We start from the raw sequence: 21,408 nt of genomic DNA on the forward strand, positions 1-21,408 counted from the left end.
ATAATAACTGTTTTTTAAGTTAAGTAATAAAAACAGTGAACGCAACAGGCTAGCAAACAACACAGTGTGCTGCTTACTGGGGCTGACCCGGATGAAACAGATCAGGAAGTTTTCGGCACTAACGGGGAGCTATCTAGTTATTCGAGACAATGATATACCAACTGCGACATACAACCGAAAGCCACAATCGCCTACCTAAAAGGAGGAGAAGGAAAAGAAGTAACGCACGCTTCAATGGCGGCCGGTAAACTTACCCAAATCAGCGTTTAGAGGTCGAAGCATGGATATTTTGCTGTTGTTGGAATATTCAAATATACTCTCTACATTGTTTCAAGTGTTGTTTTTCAAGTTGTGCTTTTAGTTTGCAGTTAGGAACAGGCCTTGAGTTGTGTCAGTACTTACTGAAGCCGGTCGAGGCAAAAAGCTGGTGTCAAGTAGAAAGTTTTGTTTTGGTCATACCCTACCCTCTTAGTATAAAAGTGATTGTCAGCTATTTTGGCAGCGCACTTTTGAAACCATGATCGGAACCTCACATTTACAAGAATACTCTATTTGTTTAAAACCTCAGCGGAACTGCTCAACTCCAGTGTTTGTTTCGCGAAGATTCGTTCGATGCTGTCCCAATCAGATGCAGAGGTTTTAATTCATGCGTTTATTACTTCTCGGCTTGATTACTATAATGTATTGCTTTCTGGTATCCCGATGTCAAGCATTAAAAGTTTGCAGCTGGTTCAGAATGCGGCAGCTAGACTTTTGACTAGGACCAAAAAGTTTGAGCATATTACTCCTGTATTGGCCAACTTGCACTGGCTCCCAGTCCATTTAAGATGTGACTTTAAGGTTCTCTTATTAACATATAAATGTTTGCATGGGCTTGCACCCTCTTATCTCTCCGATTTGATTTCCACCTATGATCCTGCACGGAGTCTGCACTCGGAAAATGCCGGTCTACTTGTGACTCCGAGAGCCAAGAAGTCTGCAGGCTCGAGAGCGTTTTCCATCCGGGCCCGGTGTTATGGAATGCCCTGCCTCTGGAGATAAGATCTGACGGAAGTTTTTAAATCAAGGCTTAAGACACACTTCTATTCCAAAGCGTATGATTGATGCCCACCTCATATTCTGTTTTGTCCTGTCTTTTTCCGACGTCTGCCTGGCTGATACGAAGGAGAAGGATGATTTGGGATGGGTCAGCGGACCAGCGTCTGACCTGCAGCATGTCAACCCCTGCATTTACCAGCTGGCAGAGACGGGAGGCAGCGTCGTGGCCGTCATAGACTTTCTGGACTGGTTTGCAGGCTGGGGGCGTCGTTGATGTCATGTACTTTCCGGACATTTTCAACATCTTACCTAATGTTTACTATTATGTGTACAGTAATGCTAATTGTAATTCACCCTGGTCAATCCTGGAAGGGGGATTACCACATGTGAGGTCCTTTCTCAAGGTTTCTCTTTTCTCCTCACACTGAGGTTTTTGAGTTGTTCCTTGCCCGCATGCTGGTTTAAGATCAGGTAATTGTGTAATTTTGTAATTGTAATCCTGTGCAGTCCTTTGAGACATTTTTGTGATTAAGGGCTATATAAATAAATGTGACTTGACTTGACTAGATTCTGAATAAAGACGCAAAGGAAGAAAAGTCATTTCTCTAAACAGTGTAACTGAATAAATGTTTATACAGTACAAATATAGCTAAAATTTTTGTATTTTCCTAAGTCAAATATCTATTCTTTTTTTTAAAAAATGATTCAATGACCACCTATATTTTAACTCTGGCTCTTTTCAGAGGTAATAATATCTAAAGAAGACACAACCCTTAAGTTCACACCAATTAAATTACATTGATATTAACACCAGATGGCAGTGTTACTTTTTTTTCTAAATCACAACTGAGTCATGCGCCTTTTGGATGTAACTCGAGGACTTTATTAGCACAAAAATAATGTTCAATATCTGTGTTTTATCATAAAATGTGGTATTGTACTACCTTGAAGAACTAATGTTTTTGCAGAAAATAAGCCAAATCCACAATCGTCAGAACTGTCCATCTTGTCAGCTACATGGGCGTAACCAGTCCGTTTTTTTTTCCTTAAGCACCCCCAAATTCAACCCAGGAACCCCCAAAATGATAAAACTCACTTTGCCCTATTAAATAGGCTAAAAGATGATAAATAACGCTAGATAATTAAAAAATGAAAAAAGGTTAAACAAAACAAAACTGTGAACAACGCATTGTTGGCGATACTCCACAGATTTGAAATGGTTCAGTCCATTTGATTCCTAGCACGGCATCGTAATATTTTCTGCAGTAGTATTTTTCTAGTATTTTGTAATTTATCTGTAGTATTACTGTAGTCTTATTTCTGTAGTCATAATGTTGTAGTATAGCTGTCGTATTACTGCAATTTTATTTTTGTAGTATATCCATGGTATTTTTGTAGTATTACTCGAGTTGTGGTTTGTGGTATTTTTGTAGCATATCTGTTGTCAGATTTTTGGAGTAAATTTGTAGTATTTTTAAAGCATTACACTACTTTTAATTTTTAGTAGTTTATAGTATTTCAACAGCAGTATTTTTGTAGTATTTCCATCGTATATTTTTTGTAGTATATCTGCAGTGTGTTTGCAGTATTACTGTAGTTTTATTTTGTAATATTTCTGTCGTAATATTTCTGTAGTAGTATTTTTGTATTATGGTATACATGTGGTGCTATTTTGGGGGGTTGTCTGCATAAGTATTTTGAAGTATTGCCATATTAGTATCTTTGTCGTATTCCTTAAGGCGTTTTTTGCTACTACTGTAGTTGTATGTTTGTAGTTTTTCTGTTGTACGTTTTCTGTAATAGTAATTTTGTATCATAGTATTACTGCAGTAGTATTTTTATCGTATTTCTTTCGTATTAAGACAAAATAATATGTTAGACCCTGTTTTTAAGCACTAATGGTAGGGCGCCCGCTTTGAGACTGGGAGGTCGCTGGTTCGCGCCTCTGCCGAGTCATACCTAAGACTTATAACATTGGTAAATGGCAGCGCCCTCTGCTGGCTGCGGCTGCATCGGCTCGCTACAACGGGTCAGGTGTATCGACATTTCGTTCTGTACAAAAAAGAATGACAATACAAAGGAAATTATTATCATTATTATTATTAGTTTTGTAGTGTTATGTACTATTTTTGTTGCAGACACATGAAAGGACAATAGGCACCAAGTTGGCACCAAAATAAGTACTATATATAAAAAAAAAAAACACAGTCTTAATAATTCCAATAATCTTTTTACCACAAACATGTGAGCTGTCCAACACTTATGTAAATAATTTGAGGGAAACTAAAAGTAAACATTGGCAATGATTGATAAATGTCCACATTTGTTCGCCTATCTAATTGCTGAAATGTGTTCAGAAACAAAGAGAAAACCAACATTTGCCTTAAAACAATGAATGTTCACGATGTATTCTAACAGACCACCAGTAAATGATGATATTAATAAAAAACACATTTTATTTACATAAATTACAATAAAGCACAAACTCTTCACCAAAATCTACATGAAAAACATCCCTTATATAATACATTTAAACGACTCACTATCATCGTTGAAGTAAAAACAAGTTCAATACTCTATGGAACCATTATTGGCATTACTTCACTTTGTAATTCATTCTCGATTGAAAAAAGAGAAGGAAATAATTGCGACATTGTACTCACACCACTCTGAGGACAACAAAGTCAGGACCAGGGTCCTCTGTAATATCTGAGACACCGGTTTGAGGACTAGTGGTTATATAATTGTGTTTACAACACTTGGCAGGAATATTGGGCTGATCTTCACAAGGACGACGTTGTGGAGTCCACCACCTCTCGCCCGTTACACACAGTAGGAACCACATTGGACGCTGAGGCTGCAGAAAAAGGATTCAATACAAAAATAAAAGAGGAGTCGATGCGGTTGATGTGACTTTCTAGCACGCAAATACCTTGGGAGAAACTAGAACCAGGGCCTGTGGTGACGCTGAAGCGAGTGGTGGCCACCCTGATCGTGCTGACATTCTTCTGCGGCTGGAAAAGGATGATGTGGACCTTAGGAGCAAAGAGGCAGCCCAGGACAACCGACCCGCTCAGACTGACCGAAATGCACATTGTTGTGGTCTGCACCTGCAAACACGAGGTCCAATTCAACTTCGGGCCATGTATTTCACACCTAGGCCTTCAGTGATGGTCATCAGTGATGTGACGTTGGCTAACAAAGCGGCTTTGTGTGCCTGCGGGGGTTTTCTCCCGGGCACTCCGGTTTCGTCCCACATTCCAAAAACATGCATTCCAGGTTAATTGACTGGTCTAAATTGTCCTTAGGTGTGAATGAGTGAGTTAGTTGTCTGTCCCTGTGTGTCCTGCGACTGGCTGGCAACCAGTTCACGGTGTCCCCTGCCCACTGCCCTAAGATAGCTGGCATGGGCTCCAGGTCCCCCGCGACCCTACTGAGGATAACTGGTGCAGACAACGGATGGATGCATTGACATTGTATATTCCTGCTTTTCATCCAATCAATCACAATATCTTTACAATCAGGAGGGGAAAAAGTAAATGAACTCCACTTCCAATATATCCGCATACTGTACTGAGTTGGAATTCTTCGTGCCTTGAATAATTCAAAGGTCTTGCATAGGAAAGGGACATGACAAGAAATGTACTTTTGTGGTCACCTTCTTTTTAAAATGTCTCCTACTGGAGAATAAAGAACATCATGTATAGCGAAGAGATTGCAGTTTCACACCTTTGAAAGCATGATTATATTTTTAAGAGCAGCTGTTTGCTGGATCAATCATGGCACATTGTTGCTTTCTTTTCCTCTTCTCCCTTTTTTTGTTGGAAAGCTTTAGGAGGAAAAGGGCTTTTATGAAAGGTGGCACACACTTGGAAGAATATCGACAAACCTCAAGGCAACAATGTCAAAACATAAACGAAAATGTTCTGGTAAATACAAAAAATATTGTATTATAGGGGAGATGTTGGTTGAAAAAAGGTAAATGGATGTTTTTTCTTATTGGATTTTGGGATCATAGGGTCAAACCTTCCTTTGTGGAGTTTGCATGTTTTCCAAGGACTTGCGTGGGTTTCCTCCGGGAACTCCGGGTTCCTCCCACATTCCAAAAACATACATGTCAGATTAATTGGTAGCTCCAAATTGTCCCTAGGTGTGAATGAGCGAGTGAGTTGTCTCCGTGTGCCCTGCGACTGGCTGGCAACCAGTTCAGGGTGTCCCCTGCCCACTGCCTGGAGATAGCGACCCTACTGAGGATAAGCGGTGCAGATAATGGATAGACTACAAAAATACGCATTAGAAATTAGGAATGGTTTTACAATGCTGGATCCAATCTGATACCTATGACGATACTGTTTCCATGTGGATCCGTTGATCATTTTATGCCAATTTTGAGTATATAAATTGGATCTCATCTCATCTCATCTCATCAGCCGTACCGCCTATCCTCATTAGGGTCGCGGGGGGGGGCTGGATCTGATTTTTTTTTTTTTTATTAAAACAATAACTACCAATCCATTTTCTTTTAAGAGAGGCCTTTATCAAATGTGATTCTGATCCGGTGGATTGGATCAGGCCATCTCTAAATATCCATTATCCATTATCTGCACTAGTTATCCTCAGTCGGGTTGCGGGGGTGCTGGAGCCCATCACAGCCTTCTTTGGGCAGTGGTTGCCAGTCAGTCGCAGGGCACACAGAGACAGACAATTCACTCGCGAGGTTTGCTTTTTTTGTTTATGGTTCTGACAGTTTTATTGTTATTTTTGACCGTTCGTTTGTTAGTTTGTTGATGATCTAGTTAATAAATTCCATTTGTTTTTAAGCCCCTTCATGTGTTTGGGTCCACAGCAAGATCACAACAGTTATTTTACTCGAACTAAAAGTCACAGACGTTTGGTTTGAGGCTATACAAAAATACAAAATAAAAAAAGTTTAAAGAACCTTTAGCTCCTTTCTATTAGAGTTATGAAATCTGACTGCAAAATCCCCATATTCAGGTATATATTGTCATAAAAAATAAAAAGAAGAAAGATTTTTAAACCATTTAATCAATATTTTTAATCTGAGTTTTTGTGTTATTTTTGCCACTTTACAGTCTGCATGAGTGGAAAAACTTGTTGTAGTTTTTTGTTTGTTTCTACAAGTGCAGTTGATAAACACTACAAGAAAATACATCTCAGTGAAGGAAAAATTACTGAGGGAGAAACCCTCAGTAATGATTGTACACTCAAACCTTAAATCCCTAAATAATTATTTAATTGTGAGCCTCCGAAAAGACCTCCAACCCTCCAGCTAAAGCACACTTTCCATGCCCTTAATTTGCCAAACTGGCCCCTGTCGGAATATTTTTTCTACCATGTGCCTTCAGAACTAAAATGTTTTAAAGTAATAAATTACACAATCAAAACCCATTCTAGTTTGGCAAAGCAAGAGCTGATCTTTTTTTGGTTTTTATATCCCCATTAAGAGTAAAACGAGTCGAGCCATATTGAAACTCCGTTTGAGGGCACTTCTGCAGCACGTCGGTGCTTCTGCCTGTCACGTTGGCTGAAGCCGTCAGAAGCTGTGGCTGTTTAATCAGTTGTGTTTGCCGCCAAGATGAGATGACCAAGCCTGGCACACGCGGGGAGACCTTTTTCCCTCGGGGCCCCGGAGAACATCTTCAATATTTCATATGATAATCAGATGAGCTATTCATGGCTCAGTGGATTGTATTTAATTTATGTTAACATTTCATGACAGACCGCCGTCAAATGTATCCGCCCGCTGGAGATTTGCATCCGGGTGTGACGAAAATTTGAGAAAGGGTATTAAACTCGGGAAACACAAGTAATATGTGAATACAACTGACTATGCTCCACTCATAATTTATCGGTCAAAGGAGAGTTCTAGTGTGTACGCTTAGGCTGCAAGTTCCCCAAGTTGCCAGTAAGGGCAGTACAAAGGCTTCATCTGGTGAATATCAGTCGAGTCCCAGGACAGAGGGCACAGCTGGGACTCAGTATTCTTGTCTTTTACACTCCATTCCACTTAACAGTGAACTGGGACACATGGGACATCCAGTCCCCTCTCTGCCCTAGCCGTCCTGCCTGTCTTCTCTTTGTTTCTCCACAGGCCATCGTGTCAAGGGAGACCAGAGTTACATCTCCCCAATGGTTAGATGTGTTTTGATCCCAGGGGGGGCAAATACCCTAACAACTCCAGTCACTATTTCCCCTGACTGTCTGTATATTTGGTTTACATGGATATTCATTTAAAATGGACTACTTTACACCTTATCGCGTAGGGGATTTTGCTCAAATTCCATGGGGGGCATGTCTCTGAAGATTACAGCTCACCATATAGAAATAATCATGTGTCAATTGTTTATATGCTACGACAGAAGTTATACCTCATTATATATAAAGGCTTTGTGTATGTGTATGTTGTGAAATGTTATTAAATTTAAATATTTAATTGCGGTCTCAAAGGAATCAAACAGTTAAAAAAAAATGTGTATGTGAAAATCATACCAACAAGCAAGATTACCATCAAAGTGGATGTTTTGTTTTGTTTTTTAAATTTGTAAGTGGCATTTTATCCTTGACGTCATGCTGTGTATTCTGAGCGATCATGACTGTCCTGACTTTGGCCCTTGGTGCCTTTATTATCTCTGTTTTGTGCTTTTATTTTTACTGACTTTTGAATCATAAATCATTATGATGATGTGGAAACACCCAGTACCTTTTCTTAAGAGGTGTGTTGGGAAAGCCTGCTAAAATAGATAAGGATTATTATTGTCTTTTACATTAATCATTTGTACTTTAATTGGTGGTTACTTGTGGTAAATCAAATTTATTATTAGGTTTAAATTTTACTGGTTATACCTCAAAACAATCCAATTTGGTAACAAATGATGGACCATTAGATTATTTGAATCAACCCATCCAACTTTATAGGTTATTCTAATCAAAGCAATTACATTTATTGGGTTCCAAACTAAATGATTAATATAGTTTTATTTGTTTTAAACAGAATGAGTCCTGTTGGAAGAGGGGGTGTTTTGAATAATTATTAGTGTACATTTTAGAACCTTTTTTTAAATAAAAAATAAATCAAATTCCTGAGCTTGTATGTTTTAAACAACCCAAAAAACAAGGTCAAATAACCAAAGTAGAGAATTAGTCCGGATTTGATCCAAAGCAAGTTATTCTATACCTAGTGTATTTTTGTTAATAGCCAAACCCCCAGTTGTAATAAGATGTACTAAATTTTGCAACCGCCATATCAACAGTTTAACTTGCCTCTCTAAACTATCCCTCAGAATATTTTTATTTTTTTTTGCAAATTGTGTCACAATAGGCAAGTAAATCTCAAGCCACGAGAGTGAACATGTTAGCTTAGAGATAAGTTCTTGGGCTCTGTTCGGGCATAAAATGTCATTCCTTAGGTCCAGCCGGATGACTACTTTTACTCTTACTTGAGTAATATTACTTTGAAGTAACAGTACTTTTACTTAAGTAACACACTTAGGCGCTGAACTTTGTTGCCGTGCACACTTGATCTAAGGGACCGAGCCCGAAGTAAACCCAAAGCTACACCTCGGCGCTGCACTTTAGAGCGGCGCGTACTTCAGCTGAAGCAAGCACTTTGGCCCCAAAGCGTGCACTTCAGTGGCAAAGTGCGCAAAGCGCCCAAGTGCAGCTTCTTGTTTACTTCGGGCCCAGTCCCTCAAATCAAGTAAATCGGTCAGGCTCGGGCTGGTTCGTGCTTTTATACCCGCGGGCAGGCTGGATTTTTTTTTTAGGCCCAATCTTACCTAGATGTCAGGAGTAACTCACCCTGTAGTCACTGGCAGTGACGTAGAAAATGGGCTGGAAAGCCAGCCAGATGATGCAGGTCGTGTACATGGTGAACCCAATGAACTTGGCTTCATTGAAGTTCTCTGGGCACTTGCGGGTCTTGAATGCGTAAACAGTGCAGAGGATGATTAGGATGCAGTTGTAGGTGAGCGACAGTAGCATGCTGGAGTCCTTGCTGTTACACTTGAGGGTGACTACATCTCTTTTTTCCGGGCTCACTTCCTTCCTCACCCCGGGAGCTTCGATGAGAAGCCAGACAACCACCACTACCAGCTGGCAGGAAATCAGACCTCCGCAGATAGCGACCTGGGAGGCCGGGCTGATGAATCGAGGTCGCTGGGCGCCACCCTTGACGCCGTTAAAAATCCGGGAAATGCGGTTGGTCTTGGTCAAGAGGGCGGAGTAGCACACAGCAAAGGAGGTTCCCAATCCTAGTCGGCGTAGCGTGCAAACCGCTGTGGAGGGTTTGGCAATGTAAATGAAAGTCATTGTGTAGCACATCAGCACTCCCAGCAAGAGGATGTAGGAGAGTTCGCGTCCGCTGGCTTTCACCACTGGGGTCTCGTTGTGTTTGAGGAATAGGCCGATGACAAACAGAGTGCACATCATACCCAGACAGGAAATAGTGACAGGTCCGATTGCCCAGGCATCTTCCCACCGGATGTATTCTTCAGGGAGGTCGTAGCAACCTGTCAGGTTTGCTAGAGGCCACTGACCGAAACTGCAATCGGCGCACGTGAACTCATCCTGCAAGTACTGGTATGACTGACAGGGGATGCAAATCCAGCAGCACACGTCTCCAGGCTGCATGCTCTTTATCTCGTTCTTCCTGCAGGGGTCGCTGCACTGCGAGGTGGGGGCGGCGGACCAGGGGATGAGGCTAGTGTTCAGGATGAGGCTCTGAGCCCAGTAGCCGACTTTTCGGTAGCTGTAGCGGCCGTCTGCCTTATGGTAGTGGAAAATGTTGTAGCGGCCGAAGCTGTCTCCGAAGCCATCAAAGCGGACCACGTTGTCTGTTTTTGGTGGACGAAACGGTGCTGTTGGGTGTGAAGGGGAAGAAGGTTTAATGACAAAAAAGAAGACACATAAAAATAACAGCAACGGCCTTTCAGCAACTTGGGGAGAAATCACCTTTTCAAACAGGGCAGCCATTCAGGTCAGAATTGTTTCTTGAATTGTTCCTTGTTTGATCATGGACATGAATAATTAAGATGCAAAAAAATGAGAAATCATTGATGGGGAAGACCCATTTTTCGCCGATGTAAGTTAGTAAATCAAAAATTTTAACTCATGAATGGGACTCACCCAACACCATATGTCGATTGAGCATTGGATTTCTCCCTGAATCTGGTTTGATCATTTTTAGACATGATTTATTCCCAAAATAAAACACTAAAATGTACCATAATTAGTCCATTGTGTTTAGCTCATTTAATGTGGTGAAAGTTTAGCCTCCAAAAGGTAGTCGTCTAGAGGTCTTTTTTCAACTTTTACTTTTTGACCAATTAAAGGCGTCACCATGATGGCTCCCTTAATTCTTCCACAGGTCTGAGCGTTCACACAAAGTTTGTGAGCAACGCTTAAAACAACGGTAAGCAACATCAATCTTGTGTGAGGTAACAAAATAATTATCAAATATGTGCAAAACTGGATTCAAGTTAAATTTGGGTAAGTTTCCGGCAATGCTAAATTATTTTTTTTTACATTTTAATGAATTGACCAATGTACTTTTGGAAAGATTGTACAACCCAAAGAAGCTTTTTTTACAACAACTATTCCATGAGATTTCCATTTTTTAAAGTATCTTTTGTTACATAATATTTTATTCTGTTGCAAAATACAGAACTGTATTTAATCACACTTTTTAGTGGAAGTACAATGTTGGCAACAAGATTGACTTGACATATTTGGAAATTATTTTAATGCAACACAAGACAAATCAAAGCGATTCCATTTTGGTCTTTTTTGGGGGGCTTCCCAATATATTTTCAGACAGTTTTAACTGGGTTGGTCCCACACAACCCATTTTGAAATCAAACTTTACTCACCGTCAACCTTGGTCTTGAGGATATAGTCCCTGTAAAACTTCCTGCCGTTGCCAGGTTTGAGAGCATCACATACCCTGGTGGAATTTGGGCACAGGGCCTGCCTCATGTTGTGTAAAGCTGTGGCCATTGCGTAGACTGCATTAACCACAAACATAATCTTGGACTCCGGTTGGAACGGAGCATCCCGCAGCGAGTGCTTCCCGCAGCTTAGATCGTGCAGACTGCACTGGAATTGGTTCTCCCAGAACTCCCTGAACCAAGGATTCCTGGTGTTGTTGTAAGGATGGAGAGCCCTGAAGTAGTCGTTGAACTGCGGGATCTGATAGGAAGCCAGCTCGATGGTGAATGCGCCATCAGCGACGGCTTCACTGCCCCTCACAACGCTTTCCTGGGCCCCCCACCCATCGCTGGCCACCCAGGTGAAAGTGACGTTCATACGGTTGGCCGCAACCAGGAGCTCGCGGGCGTCCTCGCTGCGGGTGAACAGGATGACCACTCTGGCGTTGGACTTCTGCTGCAGGGAGCGGATCACATTCTCATAGCTCCAGCGACTCATGGATCGGCTGACCTTGGCTGAGGTGGCGATGCAGATGTGGCGGGCGCGAGCCTCTTGTTGAAAGGCGTCGATGCCCGTTTCGCCGTAGTCACCTTCCGAGGCCACGGTTGATACGTATGTCCAGTTGAAGTAACGGAGGATTTCAGCCATGGCTTTGGCCTGGAAGAAATCGGGGGGCACGGTGCGGGCAAAATAGTCGTAGCGGGTTTTGTCGCTGAGCTTGGCGCTGGTTGAGGCGTAACTAATCTGAGGGATCTGAAAGAGTCGCAGCAAGTTTGCCACCTGGAAAAAAAGAGAAACCGAAATATTTTCTAAGTGGAGTTAAGAAGTTTCCTAGGTTACATAAAGATTTTCAAAATCTGAGACCACAAATAAATAATTAGAGCTCAGCAGATGTGGTAATTCCAATTCCAGAAAATAAATAATAAAATAAAGACCGAAAAGACGCTTAGGTAGAATCAGTTGTGGCTAAAATGCAAAGGAGAATTTAATCTGGGTGTCGTTGTGTTCCTTTAAATAAATTAATTGTTGTACAGAAAGCTTTTTTGAAGGACTGGCAAGATCCCAGACATAGGCATTAACATAAGGCAAAATCTGAAATTGGAAGAAAGTTGCTCTCAAGCATCCAATACATTTTACCAGGAGTGGGGATCGAACCCACGTGGACATGTGTCCATTGGATCTTAAGTCCAACGCCTTCACCACTCGGCCATCCTGGTATTTTTCTGTAGATACCAGTTCTCATATAAGATGTCATCTTTGCTTGATTTCCTGTGCAGCATGACTGCTATAATTTTAGCATTGGGAAGTTAAAAGCTTGATTTGCATTACCTGTTAAAACTGGTATACTCATATTTATTACCACAGTTTTTTGGCTTATCAGTTTGCACCCTTAGGTCAACCAAAGAGAGAGACGGATGCACAATGAATTGCTTATTTTAATCAAGTCGTTTCCAGGAATAAGAGAGCAAAAAGGCATGAGAGCAGGCCATGGAGGAGTATCATCTGGTTCCTTTTTTGGAACTTGTGTAATCTGTGAAGTTAGTGGAAGACCCCAACGGATGCATTAAGACAGGGCAATATCTAAACTGGACAGATCATAGCTCTCACTTGGTGGGCAGTCATGCTGCACAGGGTATCAAGCAAATTGCCTGACAGGTAAACCAAGTCAACCCCTGATTTCACAATGCTTGAACCCGAGCAGCTATATGGTGCCAGGTTACAGGCAATGAAGCAAAAAGAAACCAGACGATACTCCTCCATGGCCTGCTCTCATGCCTGTTTGTGCTCTTATTCCTGGAAACAACTTGATTAAAATAAGCAATTCATTGTGCATCCGTCTCTCTCTTTGGTTGACCTAAGGGTGCAAACTGATAAGCCAAAAAAACTGTGGTAATAAATATGAGTATACCAGTTTTAACAGGTAATGCAAATCAAGCTCTTAACTTCACAATGCAAAAATTATAGCAGTCATGCTGCACAGGGTGTCAAGCAAAGATGACATCTTTTATGAGAACTGGTACCTACAGAAAATTACCAGGATGGCCGAGTGGTGAAGGCGTTGGACTTAAGGTCCAATGGATAAATGTCCACGTGGGTTCAATCCCCACTCCTGGTAAATTGCAACGGGTGGTTGGGAGGAACTATCTGTCGATTTCATATTTTGCCTTATTTTAATGCCTATGTTTGGGATCTTGCCAGTCCTCCAAAAAAGCTTTCTGTACAACAATTAATTTATTTAAAGGAACACAGCGACACCAAGATTAAATTCTCCTTTGCATTTTAGCCACAGCTGATTCTACCTAACCATAGGGAACTGTTCACTTGAATCAAGTGTGTTGTAGGAATAAGAGAACTAAAACAGACAAGACAGCAGGAGCGCTCAATTTGAGAGTCTGTCTTGTTTGTTTTTAAAAACCCAAGTGTTGATCTGTATGTCAGCTCAGACCCCAAATGATATTTTAAGACAATGCAATATCTAAAAGGGGTAGATAGTCGCTCTCAATGATTTTACTTATGCAATCAAAAAAATAAATGGTGAGTTGCCAGGAGTAGGGGCTGAACCCATATGGACATATGTGCATTTGATCACATGTAGAATACCTTAAATCGGACATTTTTACAATTTCAATTGAATATTAGTTACTTTTTGCAATGTAGTTGCTAGATATTAAACTTGACGAATAACAGTTTGACTGGAATACCTGCCAACACAGTATAGGCAAGTTTACTACAAAAGTTTCAAACAAAGTGAGTGATGGATGCACAGTGAATAGATCATACAACACACAGGACAGCAGGTTCAAATGTCTTGCGGTTGTACTTCATTTTGAGAAGTCAATTGTACTGGCAACACCCAAATAATTTGTAACAGAAGTGTTATGAGAGGGCGATATCTAAACTGGGCAGAAAGTAGCTGCAGATCTTGTCAAAAGTTGCTGCTTCATGTTTCAAAGAAAGAGCCATGCTGGGGCAAAGGATGAGGGCTGAAAGGTTGGTGAGTAAGGCGAAGAAAGCAATAATGAAAGTACATTTCCCAAGTGAAAGGTTTTGTCAGTCTGTGACAGTGGAGACAGTGCGCAAAAAGTGAAGGGCTCCTTTTTGCTCCAGGCAATTCCGAGCGCCGAAGGGTGGCTCATCCGATTTAAAAGAAAATAAATATATCGTTGGGATTCCTGCAGGTCTTCATCCATGATTTCAAAAGTTTCAACACATAATTGAAAAGGAACATTTGAAACAAAGTCTGGTGAAAGCAAATTGAAAAGAACATTTGAGGTTGACTTTTTACATTAAAGTTCAAACTAACCAAGGGAGCAAAAACCCGAAGTCTGCAGGCTCAAGATCAGCATCAGAGTGATGAATATCAAATGAGTCGATCTCGCACAATTTTCCAGTCAGGTTCCACACTCATGCACACACAGGACACGGAGAAAAAGACGTGAACTCTTCAAGTCGGATTTTCCATCAGGCGCCCACAATTATCATAACCAATTTATGGATATTTCAGACCCAGATGAGAAGTTTCAACCGAAATGAAAATATAAATTGCAGAAATGCACGAGTGCACATCTCGTATCGGTTCAAAGGTGAAGAAGCCTGGGCAGCTTAAGAACTCGTCTTGCCTAATAATGACATTCCTGCAGAAAAAAACACATTTTCCCTTAAACAGGCTTGACGGTGTTCCTCAACATGTGGCAAAACAGCTGGCAAAGGCACGCCTTTTGTTTTCAGACTCTTATCTGGAGTGGCAAGCCATGCAAAAAAGAAAGAAATGGCCAAGACCCAAAACATTAAAGTCAAGACAAAATGCATCGGAACCTTTTTCAAATAAACTCAGAAATAAGTAACCAAATTGTGATATACCGTATAAGAAGGTCTTGTAGAACTTGCCCTTAAGTCTTTTCATTAATTAATTGCTGACTGGACTGATGAGGATTTTTTGATAAATTAATAAACATTCGCAATCTGCTGTGATGGACTTTTTTCTTCCTCTTCTGAGCTGTGTGTGGAAATTTTCTTGCGTCTGTCGGTTTGTTAACCTAAAGGCAGTCGGAAGGCTGAGAGGCTCCTGCAGGGAAGGTTAGATAATATTGTATCCATAATTTGGTAATCGGAAATGCGTTTTTCAAATTTTGTATTCTTGATGTAATTTTTCTTTTTTTGTTGTCATCATAGTTTTTGGGAAGGGGTGGTGCTATAAGTGTTAAATCTTTTGTTGCTGAAAGTTAGGATCCATAGATTGTTTGGGTTGGCATTTGGACAGTATTTTAAATAGGTATTTTATCGATTTTACCATTTAAGGCTACACTAACAAAAAAACTCAGGAAGAAGCATAAAATTGATGTGGTCCTCGGTGAAACTGAGTTTGCAACCCTACATTAAGGTGTCATCTAAAACACAATCAATGCCAATCATTTTAGAACTAAATCAGTTACTTTTCTTGGTCTGTAACATATTACTAGTAAAAAATGCACCTCAATTATTGTAGTGTGCATTACTCTGCTATTTACAAAGGGCACATTATTAGTAATATTGTTGTTGTATCATTAACTGTCACTCCTTTATACACCATGTAAGAACACATCACCAGCAAGATTATACAAACATTTAAAGTACACTCTATTACAGTTACAGTGGCACTGTCTCAAGCACAGACTATAAATGTATGAATTTTCCGTCATGGAGATACTCTGTCAAACCTATATACTTTCATCAAAGCTGTACTCACAAATATAAAACAAAATACTGAAACACAGGAACAACAAACTGACCCAACCAATGGGGCAAACGTGAGCACAGAAATTACAGTAAAAGTGTGCTGAACTTTGTCCTTTTATTTGTAAAATTATTTTTCCAATACACCATGCCCAGAGAATAAAGGAAATGTCTAAAGCAGGACAAAGAAATGGAGAATTAAATTTTCAAGTGATCTAAAGCCAAAATGGATATGGATATGGAGTGTCTCGGCTTAGTTAGCCAAAGAAATATAAATACTTTATTGCTTCTACAGGTTGGTGTATACATTTTCTTGCATATTTTTACAAAGTGGCTATCAGTTTCAGGGGATCAGATTCTATCTATCCACCCTGGTCATATCCGTCGAGAGGGGTGACCGACAGCAAGACAAACACATACACAAAAACAAAGAAAAAGAAAAAGAAGAAAAAACACACAAAAACATTTGACCAAGGCCAACCCAAATGCCCAAACACCCAAACAAGTTAAGCACCTGGGCACCCAAGTCCGTCATACTTTCGTCCCTCCAGATGAAACAGAACGCAAGAAAGCGGCCATGTCACTTGGGTTAGGGTGACAGAACACATTCTTTGGTTAAACAGCAGGGCCCAACAGCTTTCACTGGTTTACCCCTGCCGCATTAAACGGGTGCCCTGCCCATCCCTTAGAACGCGTCCAAACATCCCACTATCCTTTCACAACACCTCTCCACTCATTCCTATCACCAACAAGAGCTCTCGCATTCACTACATTTAGACCTCTTTCATGCAGTGCACTCATAACACCATCCATCCACCTCAGTCGCGGCCTTCCTCTTGGTCTCCATCCATTTACTTCTGCTCTGTAAATCCTCTTCAACATTTGCTCCTCATCCATCCTCTCCATGTGTACAAACCAAACAAGTACTCTCTCATCCACACGCTTACTCAATTCCGCTACTACTCCAGTTCTGTCTCTCAGGATCGGATTCAATGCGAGTATATATGGTAATTTGTAACTAAATAGTTACTTCCTATTTTGGGGTGTCATCACTGTAATCTGATGGTTAAGTTAATAACTTTTTCAATAGAGTAAGTAGTAATGAAGCTAGTTACGGTACTTTTTTCAGTAACGAGCCCAATTCTGAAGCCAATTCAGTCAGGCCACATCCTATTAGCAGTTAACAATCCCGACTTAACACAGTCTGTTCCACACTAATACAACTCGGCGGTTTGAAAGAGGTAGAAAATCGAGGAAAGTACCTGCAGGGACACGATCTTTTCAACATAAAAACCCCATCTGCACCTCCCTGAAGACCCAACACAAGACCTATGATGACGGAATCACTTAGCAGCACACGTTTTCTCTATACCGCATACGTTTGTTTATGTGACCCGACAGTGTGTTCCCGATAAGGAGGAGCCCTCGGCCGTCACTTGTTTATTTTTTATTTTTTTCCAGTGGTTGCCTGGTAACTACGAAGCGCTACATTCGCAGAACAAGGATGTTTTTGATCCGGTCTTGCCCCCAGACGGAGCGCAGCCCATTTACCAAGTGCTGCAGTTGTCTTCGGTGCGCTTCATTCACTTCGAGCGCCGCTATTCATTTATGGCAGGGGTTGTCAAACTTTTTGTGCTTTTGTGTATTTTGGTGCTGTATTTGGTTCAAAAATTTATGAAGCAATATACATTCAGACATTTACACGTTATATTTCTTTTCATATTGGATTTTACGATATTTATTTCAGCAAATTGGTTTTGAAACGTTCAGAATTTAAGAAAAATAATATATTAGGCACCTGTTTTAATTTAATATTTTTTGTAGAATTACTGTAGTTGTACTTGTCGGATTTCTGTACTAGTATTTAAGTAGTTGGCATTTTGTAGTATTTTTGTATTTCTGGAGTAATATTTTTGTAGTAGTATTTCTGTGGCCTTCTGTAGTATTTGAATTGAATTCATCATTTTATATCTGTAATATTTTTGTATTACTGTTTTTCAGTAGTTTTTCTTTCTTTTTAGAACAAAAGCAAAATAAAATATTGGGGCCCTGCTTTGCACTTAGTTTCATATTTTGTTGTTTGGGATTATTCTCAAGGTATTTTTGTGTTTCTTTTGTACTATTACTTTCGTTGTATTTTATTTCAAAATTTTTGTATAAAGTTTTTTGGAGTATTTTCCTAGTTGAATTTTGTTTTAGTTCTGTTGTATTTTTATATTTTTCCTGTAAAAGGACTTTGTAAGATTTCGACAGTATTATTTTTGTAGTATTTCCATTGTATTATTTCGAAGATAAGATAAAATAATCCTTTATTCCTTTATTAAGTTTTTTTCTTTTCAGAATGAATGCAAAATAATATATAAATTCCCAATTTTTAAGCAGTAAATTTGATATATATTTTTTTTTTGTTATTTTGTAGAATTTCTGTAGTAATAATTTGTAGTAGACACACAAAGGAACAATGGGGATAAAGCTGGCGCACCACCCCACAAAAATGTTTTTTTTAGTAGTAGTATAGTGGGACCTCGCTACTTTGCGGTTCCACGTTCGCGGGTTCAGAGCTTCGCGGGTCTAAAAAAAAAATAAAATAAAATATATATATATATTTTTTTTAAGTTTTTTTATAAGCATTTTTGATGGGGCATTGCTACTTCGCGGATCATCACTTTTTCACTTCACAAATAAACATGACTTGACTTGGTTTCCACCCGATCTCGAACCCAGCACCATTCACATATGTGCTGAATGTGCTATCCACTGCACTATATCGTCACTATATTTTGACCATTATTGTTCAGAGGGCCGGTTCTCCCTTCTCTGGTTCAAAGACACATCATGTCAATGATTTTTTTCATGCCAATTAGAACCAAAGTTATTAGATAATCACAATACTTTCAGAAGGGGTACTCAGGTGAGCTAGACGCTAACACGTTATTAGACCAAAGGCCGAGATGTTCTCCGACTGCATTAGACGAGTAGCTGAAATTAACTTACAGAACTGCGCAAATACTTCAGCAAAGCCGGTGAATAATCCAATCCCGGTTGAATTATTTACGTCTTTGCAAGCACATTCTTTACTTTTCTGCATGAATAATGAATTTTCACCGTGTGGCTTTACTGATACGTTTCATCCTTGTTGTTCTTTTCCCAAGCCTGAATTCTGCCACATATTTATCCATGTTTAAGTACCTCGCATGACTTATGTACGCCGCGAGATCAGCCAGGGGGACTCTAAAAAATGGGACGTTTGTGCATGAATGAAAAAAGATACATACAAAATGTCATGAAGCGTGTTCGCGCCCTGGGCTTTGGCTTTGGTTTCTTGCTCTGAGAAGTGGTCGACCTCGGTCCAGTCTCTGAAGCTTTGTGTTTAATGAGCAAGGTTTTTAGTAAAATATTAAAATTAAATAAAATCGAGGAAGGAATCCTACTGCATTCCTGTGAAAAAGAACACTTTCCCTGGCTATTATTTCAGATTTTTGGAGGGGTAATATTAAATGATTCATTATTTTGGAGAGTTTTCAGGAATATTTCTTGTAACATTTTTTTCAATTTTATCGACTCGGAATAACTTTTTTGTCTGTTTTCCCAATTTTATTTTATGTAATCTTTTTTTTTGTAATTGTTGTGCACTAGATGTCGCTATATCACAAGAAACAAGACAAAAAAAGGGTAATTTTTTTTTCTGATTTTTCCCCATATTTTTTAAAGGGACATTGTGTAATATTTGACCAGTAGATGTTGCTGTATTGTGTAGTGCAACTTAAAGCAAGTGCAAATAAGCACAAGGAATATTACAAACTAAAAGTAACTTTTTTAGCGGTTTTTAGTTTTTTTTTAAATTTATTTATTTTTATCATTTTTAAAGGCTCACTGTGTAATATTTGACCAGTGTATTGTGTGGTGCATCGGTCAGCAACCTGTGGCTCCAGTGGCTCCCTACAGTTTTTTCAAAAATGTTTGAAAATGGAAAAAGATGACGGGGCCTGGCCATCCATTTTATGTGATTTTGTGTTTTTTTTGTAAGAGGACTAACATGAGACAAACATTCTTAAGGATTTCTAATGCTCTAAAAAAATTATAATAAATATGAAATTACAAAATTGTATTATATATCAAAAATGGGCTAATATTGGCCTTTATATTTTACTGCTCCAGACATATGTTTTCGGGTTGCAGACCCCAAGTGTAGTGCAAGCAAAAGTGAGTGCTACAAAGCACAAATAACAAAAGGAAAATGGTTTTACAGCAGGGAGGCGCAAAATATTACACAATGTCCCATCAAGATTGTGGTAGGTTGGAATAGAGTGTCCACATTTAGCTAAATCACCTGTAATCCCACTGAAACCACATGGCAACTTCTTCGGATTTTGTAATATTTTGGTTTGAAAGGATTTTGTATTTCATTTAATCTATCGTGCTAGTTTTTATGATATTGTTTGAGGTTTTTTAGACCCCAAACAGAGAAAGAATTACAAACATAAAAATGTAACTGAAACAAAACACTGAAATATTCTTGAAATATACAAAACCACCTTCCAGCCACAACCAAATTTGTCAGAAAGGCCGGTGAATTCAATAACCCATCCATCCATCCATCCATCTATTATCTGCATCGCTTATCTCAGTAGGGTAGCAGGGGTGCTGGAGCCCATCCCAGCCATCTTCGGGCAGTGGGCAGGGGACACCCTAAACTGGTTGCCAACCAGTCACAGGGCACACAGGGACATACAATTCGCTTGCTCATTCACACCTAGGGACAATTTGGACCGGCCAATTAACCTAACATGTTTTTGGAATGTGGGAGGAAACCGGAGTGCCCGGAGGAAACCCACGCAAGCATGGGGAGAACATGCAAACTCCACATGGGAGGTTCAATCTCATGACCTCAGAACTGTTCCGCACACGCGCTAACCACTGCGCCACCGTGGAATTCAATAACCTTACATAAATAAAGATCGTAGCTCCACTACTTCTTTTTCTTTTTTTAATTCAGGTGAACTGACCTTTACCAGCACAGATGAGTTCATGATTAATAGATATTTGTGTGTTTGGTATTCCAAAAGTGCTCTTTCTTATTTGCCCTGGTGATTACCCTTTTTCCTTTTTTTCTTTTTGCCAAAGGACACTAGTTAGTCATGCTCCACTATGGACATAAAAAACTGAAATGGATTTGCTTTGGCATATAGAAATCAAAAGACAGCCTTGAGGCTAATGTTCTTGGACAGCAATACGAAATTAGGCCAAGCTTTTTGGACATCTAGCCCTAGATGAATAAAATGCTGATGAAATACGGACGCTGTGTCGGACATCTTGATAGATGAAAGGTTTAAAAAACACATTTGCTGTTTTGCACATATTATTTTATATTAATTTCCATTGACGTCTGTAACCGTCATTTTTTTTACAAAGTGCTGAGAAGACCCACCCAATGAAAACTGACTGAAAATACATTAAAAATATAAAAATATTCTGAATGTCACGGTTGCCATGGCGCCCGATTGGCCCCGCCCATGTGGCGCCAGCTGCGGCTCGTTGACAGGTTAGCTTCCCTGCTATTTAAACCCAGTACTCTCACTCTCCTTTTGTCAGTCCGTCAACAAACTTCTGTCCGTCTCTGGCTTCCTGTCTTTCTATGCCAGACCACTGCCTAAAGTTCATGACTCCCCATTTCCCATAAAATAAAAGCTTGTGTGAGAAACTTCACGCATT

The 21,408-nt window shown here is 39.9% G+C and overlaps 1 protein-coding gene and 2 non-coding genes across 4 annotated transcripts in view; 1 reads left to right on the plus strand and 2 right to left on the minus strand.

Annotated features, from left to right (window-relative positions):
• Positions 1-3,476: 3,476 nt before the first annotated feature.
• Positions 3,477-21,408, minus strand: part of grm2a (glutamate receptor, metabotropic 2a) — a 52,074-nt gene continuing 34,142 nt past the window's right edge. For both annotated transcript variants that reach the window (XM_088338362.1, XM_088338361.1), the window contains exons 3-6: positions 10,926-11,763; positions 8,857-9,914; positions 3,971-4,148; positions 3,477-3,895 (exon numbers count right to left, since the gene is read on the minus strand). In XM_088338362.1, coding sequence (XP_088194488.1) covers positions 3,822-3,895; positions 3,971-4,148; positions 8,857-9,914; positions 10,926-11,763 — 2,148 coding nt within the window. In that variant the 3' untranslated portion in view covers positions 3,477-3,821. The remainder of the gene's footprint in view (positions 3,896-3,970; positions 4,149-8,856; positions 9,915-10,925; positions 11,764-21,408) is intronic.
• On the minus strand, positions 12,118-12,200 carry trnal-uaa (transfer RNA leucine (anticodon UAA)). The gene has a single exon. It is a non-coding gene; the product is annotated as a tRNA-Leu (tRNA).
• trnal-uaa (transfer RNA leucine (anticodon UAA)) lies at positions 13,017-13,099 on the plus strand. Its single transcript has one exon. It is a non-coding gene; the product is annotated as a tRNA-Leu (tRNA).

Source organism: Urocampus carinirostris, chromosome 6, assembly GCF_059441175.1.
Source record: "Urocampus carinirostris isolate Australia breed hairy pipefish chromosome 6, RoL_Ucar_1.0, whole genome shotgun sequence".
Classification (NCBI taxonomy): domain Eukaryota; kingdom Metazoa; phylum Chordata; class Actinopteri; order Syngnathiformes; family Syngnathidae; genus Urocampus; species Urocampus carinirostris.